This window comes from Tyto alba, unplaced genomic scaffold (genome assembly GCF_018691265.1).
Source record: "Tyto alba isolate M040663 unplaced genomic scaffold, T.alba_DEE_v4.0 Super-Scaffold_1, whole genome shotgun sequence".
NCBI classification, from domain to species: domain Eukaryota; kingdom Metazoa; phylum Chordata; class Aves; order Strigiformes; family Tytonidae; genus Tyto; species Tyto alba.
The window spans coordinates 3,626,369-3,641,195 of record NW_024881261.1 but is presented as its reverse complement, the minus strand read 5'-3'; the positions used below and the strand labels follow the sequence as shown (position 1 = coordinate 3,641,195).

Below are 14,827 nucleotides of genomic sequence, written 5' to 3'. Positions count from 1 at the left end.
TAATTTCACTGTGGCTCTTGAGGAACTTCTGAAACTCTCACTGTTATGACAAGAAAATATACACATATAATATAAAAATATAGAATGTAAAAATGTCTAATGGCATGGTGGCTGCTGAAAAAACAAAGCATACCATGGTATTTCAAAATCCTTTGACTTGATTGTGATGGCTAATGTAAAAATTCACAGTCAGCTTAAGTAATACACCTCAGTGAGACACAGCTTTGTGTTTTACCAGTGATATACTGATTCGTCTTTGCTGAGAGAGATAAAGATTTTGCTGGAAAAACAAACCAACATTGCCTTTGAAGACTTCAGAGACCGGACTCATTGAAATTGTTTAGTAATGAAGGCTGTGAAGAATTTTTTGATATTTCTGTGCAAAAAAAATATTCAATCACCTCAAATTATTAGAATTATAGGAAATACTGTTCAGCTCTAACACACAATAATGGGGGAGCCCCACAAGACACTTATTTCACGTACATCAGTCAAAATGTCTGTATCAGTCAATCCTGTTGAAATTTTTAAGCTCTTTAATGATGACACAGATAAAATCCACACTTCCAGTGACTGAATACTGGTTTTATTTCTTTTACAGTACACTTTCTTTTTTCCCACTGCTTAGTCCTAAAATTAGAACAACTCTATCTACATATATGAAGGTCATGACATTTGCAAGTATGTTACAAGGACACACAGATAAGCTCTGCTTCTAAATGTAATTCCTTCCTAATAGCATGCCCTAGAAAAGCAGAAACGTTGATAGGAATTTTACCCAATGGTATAGATCTTCCCTCTCAACTACTTGATTTTATGATTTGATTTGAACACATAATCTTGCTGTAACCTTATTCAGCCATTTTTTCCTCACATATTGTTGCAAAACATTTTCAATGATTTAAGAGCTGAATTCTGATACAAGGCTGGAAATGAAGTATCTGTATGTACGTATAGATATAGATGATATAGGTAGACTGTAATACAGATATCAGTATACCTACTGTATAGACAGAAGTACAGCTATACCTACTTGGAAATTCAGCAATGCAGTGGGAAGGCCTCAAGAATCTCTTTTCAAGAAATGGCCCAAATCTAGTTGTAATTCTCTCCATCACAAACACACAGATTTAGAGAAATCGTTAAATACTAATTCTGTGAAGGCTGAAATTAGAGTTGATTTCAATTCTACACATAGACATTTCTTTTAAAATTAGTTAATAAAAGATGGATGGAAGTGTGTTAAAACTAATAAATTCAATTTTAAAAATAAATTCGTGCTTGATGATTAAATTGCATATTTGAGAGCAGTAAAAATGTACACATGAACGAACAATACATAATACACTAAAATATTATTTCTCAAAATGTTCCTTAAAATAAAGTGTTTTCACATCAGTGTTAATCTCCCTCAAAGAAAGGTGATCATGCTAAACTTGGACTGATTTATATAGCTCATTATACAGTATAAAAATCTCAATTAATGTTCTTCATAGCACTTACAAGCTGCTCTTAAATTGCCTCCAAGATTGCAACAGCAAAAATCCTTGTACACAGCATTGCAAACACTCCTCCTCTTTAATTCTTTGAGAACTAAAATCCTGAAAATATTCGTTCCCTTGTTCTGACAACACATGCATGATTTATCCACACATGCGAGGCGCCCCTCTTTCCCCCAGAACAGCAAATCCTTGCTCCCTAAAAGTTGAACAGCAAGAGTATGAACACAAATAACGCTTTTAATCTGAAAAGGTCATTACCAATATCAAATTGATGTCCCATGGTTTGGATTAAACTTGATTCCCATTTAATAGATGGAAAAGGGCAAGATAATAAAAGGAGAGATGTTTGACTGTACAAAGCAAACAATTTAGGTTTCCATCTTAAAAGAAACCCAACTGTTTCTATCCATATCTTAAATTTGCCCTCTGTGACTTTCAGTGTTCCCAGGCTCTTGATGCTTGGTCTCCATGGAGCAGTGGTTTCCTTTCCTCTCTACCTCCTATGGGGATCCTGGGAAACAACCACTTTGGTCTGGAGGGCTCCCACAGATCACAGTTTAAACCAGTCCAGCCCTATTGCCTTTTTTCCTTTATAATCAACAAATCATGGCAGTAAGCAATTCTGCACTAAACTTGCAATGAAAAAAGGAGGTCAACATTTTGAAACATCTCTTTGTTGCAACTGAAGCCTTTTACAACCAGAAATGCTAAAGAAATAAATAGAAACTCAATAAAGTATGAAATATAGTACTTTATGTTTAATTATAGGCATTTAAATTGATTTTAATTTCTCTCTGCAGGGAGTACTTTCAGGGTTTGGTTTTGTTTTTACATACGCCACTCATTCACAATAAATTACATACCTCAGTGTACCTCAACAGCTACTTCACTAACAAACATGACATGTCTTGGCAATAAAAGGTTAAAATTCACTTTGCCCTCTGACTATAACAGAAATACCTTTGCAAGCTAATGACTGTAACAGGCTGGTCTGTTCCCAAATAAACATTCTAGGGATTTCCTGAGGTGTTGTTTTGTTTTGTCTTTTTTTTTCCTCCATCTTTTTAATTGAGGGAAAAGAATTTGGAGGGCATAGCCAGCCTAGACACTATTTCAGTCAAAAATGTGTATATGTTGTCTTTATATACACTTTTTAAACCAAAAAAATACATTTACACAGCTTCTGGATATTCATTTTATAGAAAAAAAATAAATCTTTAAAGCTTATCCAACTCATCTCCTTCTGCCAGCTTTCCTTGCCAACTCTTTCTTAGTAATGCCAGTAAATGCCAAAAAAAGTCTGGTTTAAACAATGTTTCTGTCTGTTGAAACCAAGAGAAAGGCAGTTTCTGTTGGAGATACTCGATTTAGTGATCCCACTTTTTCTCCTGCTGCTGAAAATGCACCCTGACCATGTCAGCGTAGGCAGAAGGGAGTGTGCAATGTTAAAACAGTAATATGCTAGAAGTTGCTTTGAGGACAAAATTACACAGTTCCTCTTATTGGCTTTTCCCGCAACAGATTCATTTCCAGAAACTCCTCTCTCTTTTGAAAAAGGCAGATTCAGTATCTGCCAAGGAAACGGTCCTTTTTGGGGCAGGGATACTATGGCTGTTTAGATTAACACATCTAAGAGCTTTTGTCTCATTGTCACTTGCCAGGAGTTGAAGCAGACCTCCTTCAGCAGCATTTCTTTTTCAGTACAAGATGTACTTAATGTGAAAACATCTAGGGAAAGATGATGGAATGGGTGAAACTAAAGTAAATAATGTCATCCGAGAGACACCAGTGCAGGATTTCATCCAAGATCGCTGCCCGAAGGAGCCTGCCATCTCCAACACTCACACAAATGAAGTGTGCCGGAAAATACCATCCACCAGTGTGCAAAAATTAGGAATCTCAATGAATATCTGATCGTCCCCTAGCTAGGCAGCAGCTTTGACTAAAAACGCTTGCTCCTATGCCCGTTAAAGCAGCCTCAGGTAACAAATGCAATTCTCCTGAATAATAGAATTATCTATAGGCTTCACTTTAAACATGCAAACTAAAATGCTGCTGCTTCAGGAGGCGGCAAATCACTCCAGGCAGTGATGAGTGGCTGGGAAGGGTTTGGCAGGTTCACCCCAAAAAGTCCATTTTTGTGCAGGACTGCTGAAGCACTCCTCAAAGGATGCAGTCGGTGGAGAGAGAGAAGGAGCAAACAAGGAGATGAACCCTGCCAAGAAACCCCCCAGTAGCTCCTGGTGGAGGGGGATGGCCAGGAGGGGAAGGGGGGACAAGTCCATTCAGCAGAAGCAAAATAAAGTTGATCCTAAGGCAGGAGACATAGTAAAGGCAATGGAATGAGTGATTCAGACTTCAGAGGAAACACCATAATAACGTCCTGGGACTTGGGGCAGAGGATGGAAAAGTCAGAGCTGGAGACCTGAATGGGACTTAATGCTTTCTGGTGTGCTGAGGAGCAACAAGAGACCACAAGACCCCTTCTTGGATTCAGTGGTCCCATCAAAGAGACTGCGTGTGACCATGCCTGCTGTATGAGGGTGAGCAAACACGTACTTCAGTGCAACCAGTATCACCAGCAGCTTTATCATTACACTGACCAGAAATATCACAAGCACATCCATGCAGGACGGGGATGAGACTAAGTCCAGTAAAATGCCTGCAGAGTCTGGCAGCACCCCCCCCACACACACACATCGTACAAATGGAAACACAGCACACAAATTATCACCAAAAGCATTTCGTCTCCAGTTTCACTAAGCTTCATCACTCCACCATGTCTACAATGCTGTAAATTGCAATCGTTTTGTTAAATTAAGCTTCAAAAGTTCAATTATACTTTAAAATTGCGTCCTTGAGGAAAGACAATGCACAAAAGGGACGCACATTTTCCTCAAGATAGAAATTGAACACAAACTTTCTGCTACAATATCAAAATGATACAGCTCATTTTTACCTCGTCTATACAAGCTTTTCAAAAACAATTGGCAGACTTCTTGGCAGTCATTTTATTTCTAGAAAAATAGTAACACTTTGAAATCCTTTTATTGTTAAGATAGTGCTACTGAATTTCAAAAGGCTTATTAAATTAATCCTAATTATTTTTTTCTTATCAAGCCTTAAACTGCGCATAACCTCTATGATTTCTTGTTACAATTCTGAGAAATTAGAAATATTCCTATAGAAGAGGTAAATCAACTGGGGTTTGAGTAAATCATATTGAAATAGAATTATAATTCAACAACAAAGGCAACAGGCTTGTTAACAATAGGACTCAGTGGATCGACCAGCTAAATTTACCTCTTCATCCTTAAAATAGACACGGAGTACAATTCAATTTACTACGCCTTCCTGAGATAAGGCTCTTCATCACAGCCTATGTCAGCAGCTCTTAGTTTCCATGGTCTTTCCCTTCCCGAGAGGACTTCAGTCCTCGGAAAGGCCCCACGTCCTTCTGCTGATACCTGCAAGCCCTCGAAGGGCTCCGTGCAGGAGCCCAACACTCCATACACCGAGAGCACATGGTGGGAGAGAACCTGCTGTAGGAATTGCCTGGTGTTCAGTTTGACTCAGAGCAATCACAATAAGAATTAAGAACAAGGGAGATTCTCCTTTTGCCTGTAAAAAAAAATGATCACATGTTCATAGCTGGAAAGCAAAGCATTATTTTAATCCAACACTGAAATTCATACCTTACGCTCGCAAGATCTGTTGCAAGAGACATGAAATAGCCAAGTATAAGCTAAATTAATTCAATATGAAAATGTCTCAGTACAAGGACTTTGCAAACCCAGCATAAAGCTACATAATTGCAAGAACTTAGTTTTAGATTTTAATACCACGTTAAAGGGTTGCTAGCATTAACTGCATCATTAAGATCAAAATATTTTTGCCATTTTACTACGGAAAGTATGACCTGTTTGTTTGGGGTTTTTTTTAAATACCAGTCTGAAAGCTCATGTCAAAGAACATTGCTTCAGCCCCATCACCTTACGGAGGAACAGATGAATGGATTCCTCAAGCCCAAATCTGAGACACTACCTCATAGCTGGTGGGTCCCAGGCAGAAAATGCAACAAAGCACTTCTGCAGAGTCCCATCGTGTACAATCGCTGGCAGAGGGAGGCCGGGTGGTACGGGGAGACAGAGCTCGCCCAAGACTGTTATAGCACTGGCGATCTTTACTGGCCAAGTATGACAAAATTCCTCCCAACAGCTCAGCGTGATACAAGCTCATGAAAGGGACTTTCACCCCCTTGAGGACTCCAAGACGCTAAGGGGAGGGGAGGGGTGTCTGGTAGATGGTTAATAAAAAACTCTGCATTTTCTGTTTATTGGAACAGCAATCTCTCTCAATAATATCTGCTATTTATATTGTGCATAAACTATCACACAAAACTTTACAAACTTAACACACTGTATCACTTAAGCTAAAAATGAAATGGACCATTTTCTGGGATGAATCCCAATTGCTTAACACTTCCCAGTATGCCCAAGCGTTTCAGGCAGGAAATGAATACTAGTATATCTAGTTAAAAGTAGGGCACTGATTCAGTACAGACAGAGAAAAGAATTTCCCCTACTCAATCACTCAAAGTTTTTATTGGTGGTCCCAACTCCAGGAATTTCTCAAGCCTGTAGCTGCTATGTAAGATCCAGCACGTCCCTAGAACCAGGACACACTTGCCGACATTTCTGAAAACTTTCGTAAATGAATGTATCAGATTAATCAATTGGTTCAACACCGGTACGGGGCTGGCTGAGAAGAAGAGATCATGCTTTCCTCTGTGGGGATCTCCTCTTGCACAAGATAAGGTGAGAGGGATGGCTTTAAGCTGCTATTTCTCCCAGTGAAGCAAGTCAGCCCGACTAGCATAGTCACAGAAATACACACTCCCTTTCCTAACAGCTTCCATGCAAAAATGATGCTATTTCTGAATTAAAGAAATGCAGAAGAATTATTAAATAATAGAGCATAATTGAACTAATTAGCCCTCACAGTGGCCCTACAAGGCAAGGGTATAGGTATCATAAAAAGCAAAAGAAATAACAGATTGTTTACTAGGCTATTAAATTAATGACTACCAGGTTATTAATTAAAGGCTGAAGGAGCAGATCTCCCAAAGAATTTTATCGAGGATTAGTGCAGTTTCGCACACCGCTGAGGCTGCCTGTGCCAAGCTACATTCCCAGCTGATGACACAGCCTCAGCAGCATGCACAGCTCTGCCTCTTATATTTGATACTCATGAGTCACAAAAATATGGAGAGGACTATAAATTCTGTTTATGCCTCCCTCTCTTAAGATATGTAAAACAACTATGTAAAAGAGCTATGAAAGCTGTCCTCTCAGCCTTCAAAGACTTGTTTAAGCAGCACTGTATGATTCCCCTTAATACAATTGTCTGGAAGTCTAAACTTTGGTAATTATTTCAAATGAAAAAGAACAGCAGGAGGCTCTGTTGAATGGAATATAAACAATTATCACTTGCACGAAGGATATGCCAGTTATGAAATAAACTTCAATGGGTTTGCTCTTGAAAACATTGAGCACTAAATTAATTAGCTAATATAGCAGGCCTCTCAGCTGTACTCTATGCATCAAACCCTGTATTAGAGTCATGAGAGAACACCAAGAGGTGCAGCAAAGAGCAGAAATGTGAACCAACACAGAGATCTTGTTAAATTGCAGTCTTTCTGATGGGTGCACCAATACCTTCATCATAATACTGGAGCCAGTGGGAACACCTTAACTCCAGAGGATGGACTAGAATATGACAGACCGTGCCTATTCTGCCAGTTTGCAAGAGCAATGCAGTCATGAAAGAGCATAAAAATAGGATCAAATGGGTAAAGCTCATCCCTGCTTGGCAGCTTTGAACATGTATGTGAATCTCCAGCATTATTCCTGTGGCTTTTTAACAAATTTAAAGTTATTTTTTGTTCCTTCCAGTGATTTTTTGTTTCAACGGCAAAAATTCCTATTTCAATAGGTGTTGAATTAGGGGCTTACAGTGAAGGCATGAAAAAAATGCAAAAAGGTGAAAAGAATCAGTGTAGTATCCAATACATTTGATAAATCTGGAGAAACATAAAAAAACCTAGTAACTGTCAGGGCACATGATACTTTTACAGATAGTGGCAGATTTCACATTGAGATTCAAGTAATCAGTGTTCAGAATGATATACAGATAATCAAGATTCTGATGTTTGTTTATGATCTCAATCCATAACACAATATTTCACGAATGAGGCAGGCAGAAATGCAAAAGCTACTTCTTTGCAAGCTCAATGAGATGCAATGCATGCTAAGCAGTAAAAAATGGTAATCTTCTGCCACTTTACATGCAGAATCTTTTGAGCTGTGACAAGCATACACTTAAAAACCAGAAGAAATATGGTCTAAGTATATATTTATAGCTGGCCTTCATCTTTATCTTTGCATTTCATTGCTAGAGTTTATATTCAAAGTATAACATAACACCCAGAAAGAAAAAAAAAAGTGTTGCTACAAGAAAAGGAACTCTGCCTTCTCATCTTTCTTTTGTCCTTTTTTGCAAACACTTCTTTAAGTTTTCAATTTGCAAACCTGATTTATACCATCCCAGCCAAAGGAAGGAAACTGATTCACGCTAGCTCAGAATCTGGCCTTGAAAGCTTAAACGTGGTGAAGCATTTTAATGTTCTTTGAATCCATCCACCCCTTCCCCAAGGGATAACAAACTTATGGTTTATTTGGATTTAAAAGTCATCGGGGTTGGAACCATAGCTGTTCTTCATCAGGGAACCCTCTGCAGGTCTTCCCAGCCTCTCTGCCCACCATGGACATCTTTCTTTTCCTTTGCTTGTCTCCAACCCCAACAGCAACACATCTGAATCTCCTGGTGTGTGGGAAGCCATCCAGCATCTGCCACCAAATGAGAGGTCTAACTCTCTGCAAGGTTGGGGAGAGGTTGCTTTTCCAGCATACTTTTCATATATTGAGGTCAGTGGCAATACTTTAAGAGAGTCAGGTGAGACTCGCTGTGATTCAAGTGGATTAAGGGTCTAATCCACTGACAGGTATATTGTGTGCATCTATTTTCTCATAGTAAATTATTTTTAAGAAGTTATATGGCAAAATTTGCTCATTGTCCTCTATACATCAGCCAAATTTAATGTTAAAAAACAAATTCTCTGCATCGTTTTGAAAGCAACCTGAACTAGCAACTTGGAAATTCAAAGCAACCTAAAGCATTTCAGGGCTTTCCAGCTTCCCATGTGGCTCTTCAGAAACCATGCTCAGCTCCATGCTGCCTGGCTACAGGTCTTTCAGTACCTGCCCAAGTTCAGTTACACTCCAATTTGTCTTTATGAATGCTAATTGTTGCCTGACTGGAGCATACACCCATGTATGGAGCAGTTTAATATTGCACTCGGATACAGAGATCAGAATTACAAAAAGGATGTGTGCAAGCATCAAAAGATGCAAACCACACTCAGTAAGGAGAGCTGCACCTAACTTGCTCATATGCTTTCAGAAACCTCAGTGGATTAAATCTTTCAAAGCACTTGATCAGTCTCATGATTACATCTGAGTCCTTGCAGGTGCCAGCAATGACATTATAGATCCAGCACAGCCAAGACTAGAGAAAAACCTCACCTGAGTGACAGATGCCACAACCTGAGGACTCTGTGTTTACTTGCATAATTGATCATATTATATATGCACAAAATGCTTTCAATTTCCCAGAAACTTAATGCATTTTAATATCTGGACTAAACTTTGGATACAAAGCCAAATTCATTAATGAATGTGTCATTCCAGGAGAATGAATGTCAGCTCAGGGCAATGCCACTCTGGGATCCCCCCCAGCCTTACACTATTTCACGTCTGCCCTGGATGGTCTCTGGCAGGCAGTGTTCCCCCACAGTTACGACCTTTCAAGCATCGAAATGAAGCCAAGAAACCCTTAATGACCATGTGAAACACTTCCTGCCTAGCGCTTGTCTCTCCAAGAGAAGGCATGTGCTTCAGGCTCCGGTCTAACACAACTGATATTACCTGACCTACAGCTCCTGTGATGCAGGGATCTGGCACACATTAACCAGTGTGTGTCCCTAACAGGGTGTGAGGATAAATACTGAAGCCAAACAGATGGTCTTCTAAAAATCTTCCCTAAAGTGTTCTGTGTACTAAAACATCACTTACCCAACTCTCATCAAACTTGGCTTGATTTGTAAGCCTCAAGCCAAGTTTGAAGAAAAATATTCAGCTGGAAACATGAAGGGAAAAGAGTCTTTCTCCTGCTCTTGAATAATATAAAAATGAAAGAATTTTCTTCAAACCTTAGAAAATTTTAAGAAAAATAGAGCCCAACCCTCTTGGGTTTAAACCAAACACTGGGGAAAAAAAAAGCGACACAGAATGCAATGTGATGAACAAATGAAAATGAGAAGTGGAAGGAGAACTGGAGCTAGAATGTATAATGACCTACCAACACATTCTATAATGCACACAGAATTTCAGCGAAGACAGAAATCACATCTGCACTGAAGATGGGCAGCTATTGTTTGAAAGCACAGAGCAATGTTGCACAACACTTCAGGGTCCTGATTTTGCTGTCACACACCCACAAATATAGTCACTCACCAGTAGTCCTGACTAGCAACAACTGGGTACTCAAAATAGTAGCCACTAATTTTAGCAGCATGTTCAGGATTAGCAACAGAATATTATAGCCAGTTAATAAATGAATGTAACTGGGCAACATTAAAATATTCCAACTGAAAATGATCTACATTTTCTGAATTCAGCAAAAGATACCAGGAGAAATATTAACAACCACTAACTAGATGAACAGCATCGTACAGTTGCAGAAACATACATGCATTTCCATAGTAACTTCTCTTACATATACATATTCTATTTTTCAAATGCGCTTCCCTATATAAAGTTCTTGCATGAGCATATGCATCTTTTTAAAGAAGAAAGAAGCAGTAACATTTCTGAAATAATACTACCACAATGAGATCCTGGTCTTGGTCTCCCTTGCTTTGACTTGGGGTGGCAAGGGTGGGGAGAAAAGCCATCTGCCCAGTAAATGATAGGTTCTCTCCAGAAAGAAAACACTGAATTTATACTTAGGGAAACCCAAATTCTTTAAATATAATTCGATTACATGTCTGATTTTAAAATTGGATTTTTCCTACCATTAATTTGAACTGTCATTCTTTGGAATCATTAGATGTCTTTGGAAAAAGTACAACCTAACTGTATTAGAGTAAAACCAGGCTATAGCTAAGTAACTTTTTTATTTTTTTCTTTTCAGTAAATGTAATTTTATTCCTGCTGGTGAGCAGGTCTGTGTGTTTGTGTGATTAGACAGTGTGACTGATTTCAGCTTTTTTGCTTCTGCTCTGCACAGTGTACAGATGCATACAAGTGGCATAGATGGCCCTCAACGAGAAAGTCATTAGCTTAATAGTAATTCCTGACAGATTTGGAATGAGATATTCCAACAGATATTGCAGTGGCTCCTGGGGTACATAAAAGGACAATTTTATCTTCAAGATGGGAAAGATAGAGTATGCTGAACTAAATGACTAGTGTGGTTTCTCAGGGACTAATTGTTAAGCAGGAGTATTTACGATCAAAGGATTGGAGAATGGGACTATCATTGTGAAGCAATTATCTATACACAAATAACTTTAATACTTTGGCATTTTTATAACCACTACATAATTTATTTTACTATATATTCTATTGCAATACCATTCCCCTGGTTACAAGTACACAGTACTTGATACTTTTTTTCACTTCATATAAAATTAAAACAAAACGGAAGAACACTTTGAAATGAGTTGAAGAACAATAGGTCCTATTTACCCATCAAATACAACAGTATTTAACTTTTGTGCTTTTGATCAATATTTATGTGACAAGCTATTAATTACTCTTCTCCTCTACCAGTTTAATGCTGTTGTTCTTCCCACAGCCTGTTCTGCACTTTTGTGTATTTAATTTATAACAGTTTCCATGGAAAAGAAGTATTCAAAGAAAAAAAGTGCTGATACAGAACGTGGATCTTTCTACCAAACCACAAATCTTTTCTAATGTTCATCTTAAACTGAAGGCAATTCTGGGAAACAAATTAATGATATAAATCACATTATCATTACTCACATAAAGATACTCTGTTGTAACTCTTTCAGAAAGCTACAGTGAGTAGCTAAAAGAACTCTATATGGAGAATGCCTGTTTCTAATTAAATGATCTAAAAATAGAGTTGCACATACATCTAGAACCATGCCATCTGTGTTATCTCTCTAAGATAAGCTATTATACACTCACAATGACATCCCTTTCATCACTGCAGATACTCAAAACTAGGACTGGCCCTTCTTTCCCATTTAGGAAGGGAAAAAGAAAAAGGAAGCAAAATTTTAACGCAGACAGATTTTTTGAAAGTCAGATTCCTTGTTTTGAAATCTCTTTTCACACCTACTTCTGTCAATCAGCAGCATGATTCAAAACCGTGTCCCGCAAATGGTGACAGTAGTCAAATAGCATTTCTCCATGGAACACTTCTCAATGTAGTAAAGAAAGCTGTTTCTAATGGGCTGCCTGGGCTGTTTGCATTGTTTGTGTGTGATGGTTTTTTGCTTGCCTTTTTTCCTTCTCTCTTTTTTTTTTTATCTATTTAAAAATTTAACGTTTTCCTCCTCATTCTGACAATTAAAAGTACAATATAAAAAGAAAGCTGCAACAGTACTGGACCTGAGTTAAAAAGGTTGGGTAAGAGATGCCCGTGACATCTCTGGTGATAATAAACAACCTGTCTTCATACTTCAAGCAGGAGACCAAGGAGACAGAAAACAGCCCTTTTCTCCTAAATACAGCTACCCGTATTATCTACCAATGTCTGAGGGGAAAAAAAAAAAAAAAAAAAAAAAAAAAAAAAAAAAAAAAGAGGAAAGCTTATCAGGTCCTGTCAAGAAGGGGAAACAATCCCTGCTTAGTCAGAGCCAGTGACAGACTAACCCCTTGTTAGGCAAAGAAAAGCAGAATGTGAAGGGAGGCTCGCCCCGGATTCCCTCTGCAATACGTGGGATGACATTTGGGGACCATCTCCCATGACTGGCTTCAGGTAATGCCTCAGGCTACAGTCAACAAAGCAACATTATTTACACTTTTCCTTCAAGTTCTTGCTGTCAGACTGTATTTCATCAAACAAACTTCTTTGTTTTATCTGTCCCTCCCTCAGTTTTGAGGCTGTTTTGCTGTTGTATGATACAATCTCAAGCAATGTATGTTAAACTCTTTAAAGAAATTATTTCACTTGAAGCTTCCATTTCTGTCATCAGAAATAAGCACGCCACTTTACAGTAAAAAGTTATTAATTTCAACCAAAAACCTTATCCATTTTCTTAAATTAGGTAAGTAACAATTTCAAACAGCAGACTCTCTAAAAAAATATAGAAAATACTCTTATAGCAAATATCTTGAAGTAAGGACATTTACTTTCCCCAAAATCCTTCCAACTGTTATACATCTTGGAATAAAATAATAGGCAAAATGAAGACTAACCTTTGAATAAATGCCATTTACTGGTCTCCACTGTTCTCCGTTCAAAAGGAAGGGAATTGTTATCTCGTAATCTTTTGAATGGTTCTTTGGCATCCACTGTCTTGAGGACTCCAATTTGCTGTCCACATTCTCACCTAGGGACAGGGAAAAGGACTTCATGTTAGTCGGGAACAGCATCTGATAACATGAACCTTGTTATTTAAAGGACCTGGCAGCATATTTCAAAGTGAAATCATTCAGGAAAATAATTAAACATTAAAACATTATAGGGTCATACTGTCAGTGTCAAAACCCACACAGATTTCTAAGAGAGCTGGGGTTCTGGAAGAGAAGTGCCAAGGCTGATTGGATGGTGTGCTTCTGTAGCAGCAGCAGATAAAAACTGGTCAGAAGAAGTAGAGGTACCAGGATGCAAAAATAAGGAGTTGGAATGCAAGACCTAAATAAAAATTGAGAGGCTTTGGCACTACTATTTGAAGTATTACATTAATCATAGCATCACAGAATGGTTTGAGTTGGAAGGGACCTCAAAGCCCCCCCAGTGCCCCCCCCTGCCCCAGGCAGGGCCCCCTTCCCCCAGCCCAGGGGGCTCCCAGCCCCGTCCAACCTGGCCTTGAACCCTTCCAGGGAGGGGGCAGCCACAGCTGCTCTGGGCACCCTGGGCCAGTGCCTCACCCCCAAACAGGGAAAAATTTCTGCCTTAGAGCTCACCTAAATCTGCCCTCTGTCAATTATAAATTGTTACCCCTTTGTCCTATCACAACATGCCATTGTAATAACCATACTAGGGTTTGGATTTTTTTTTCCACTGAAGATGATACCCAGGGGGAATGTGGCAGGTGACCATCTTTTCAGTGTCATCACCAAGAGGATAGGCAAACTGCAGGAATTTAAAAGAGATAAGATTTGATCAGGACTATTTTCCCATAGTTCAGGTAAGAAATTAGCCCTGATCATTCCACTCCCCAATCCCTTTTCTCCCCATCCCTCTTCCCAGATACAGTCACACTGGATCAGATTCAAAGCAGAAGTGGTGCCCCCAGGGGTAACTGGACTCCTACCCTCCCTGGGGTGAACAAACCCTGCAGTTGCATGACACAGACACCCTCAAGGCAGACAGTGACTCCAGATCTTCCCATACATCCTTCCCATTTCTGCGATGGGGTCAGCTAGTCCTCACACTTTGCAAATTGGAGTCACAGCACAGATGTAACCACCCGATCTGGTGTTCCTGAAAGGTCCAATGTATGGTTGTACTCCACTTTAACTAACCTGAACTGTGCACAAGAAAAGACTGCATATTCCCTTAGCAGCCTCAGCATTTATATATGGACATACAAGGAGGTCACGAAGTACTGAGAACCCCATAATATCAAGGATGCATATTGTCATTAGCAGGAGAAAAAAAAAAAAAAAGTCTGGAAGAGAATATAAACTCTCACTGAAATAATGCTCTACTCCTACACAGTCAGATGACTTCAGTTCATACTAGGATGTCAAAAAGCTATTTCCATGCAACATTTATCAAGTGCTTTTCCTCTCACTAAACATATTAATGGTATTGTGCCCGTGAAAGCTGAGTCCTAAAAAACAGTATCATACTACAAGAGCTGGAAATGGTACTGAGAATAAATATTAAAGAGAAGATAGGGATGGCTTCCAGGTGCCATGGGAGAGAAAATGCTGGCGAGGTTTGCCACATTCTTGACCTGCCATCACACTGAGCCTCTGCTGCACTTGGACCCTGCAAGGATG

At 39.0% G+C, this 14,827-nt stretch overlaps 1 protein-coding gene across 1 annotated transcript in view; it reads right to left on the bottom strand.

Moving 5' to 3' along the window:
• ADAM12 (ADAM metallopeptidase domain 12) overlaps positions 1–14,827 on the bottom strand; it is a 187,449-nt gene that overhangs the window by 156,611 nt on the left and 16,011 nt on the right. The window contains exon 2 of the mRNA XM_042791292.1: positions 13,073–13,206. Coding sequence (XP_042647226.1) covers positions 13,073–13,206 — 134 coding nt within the window. The remainder of the gene's footprint in view (positions 1–13,072; positions 13,207–14,827) is intronic.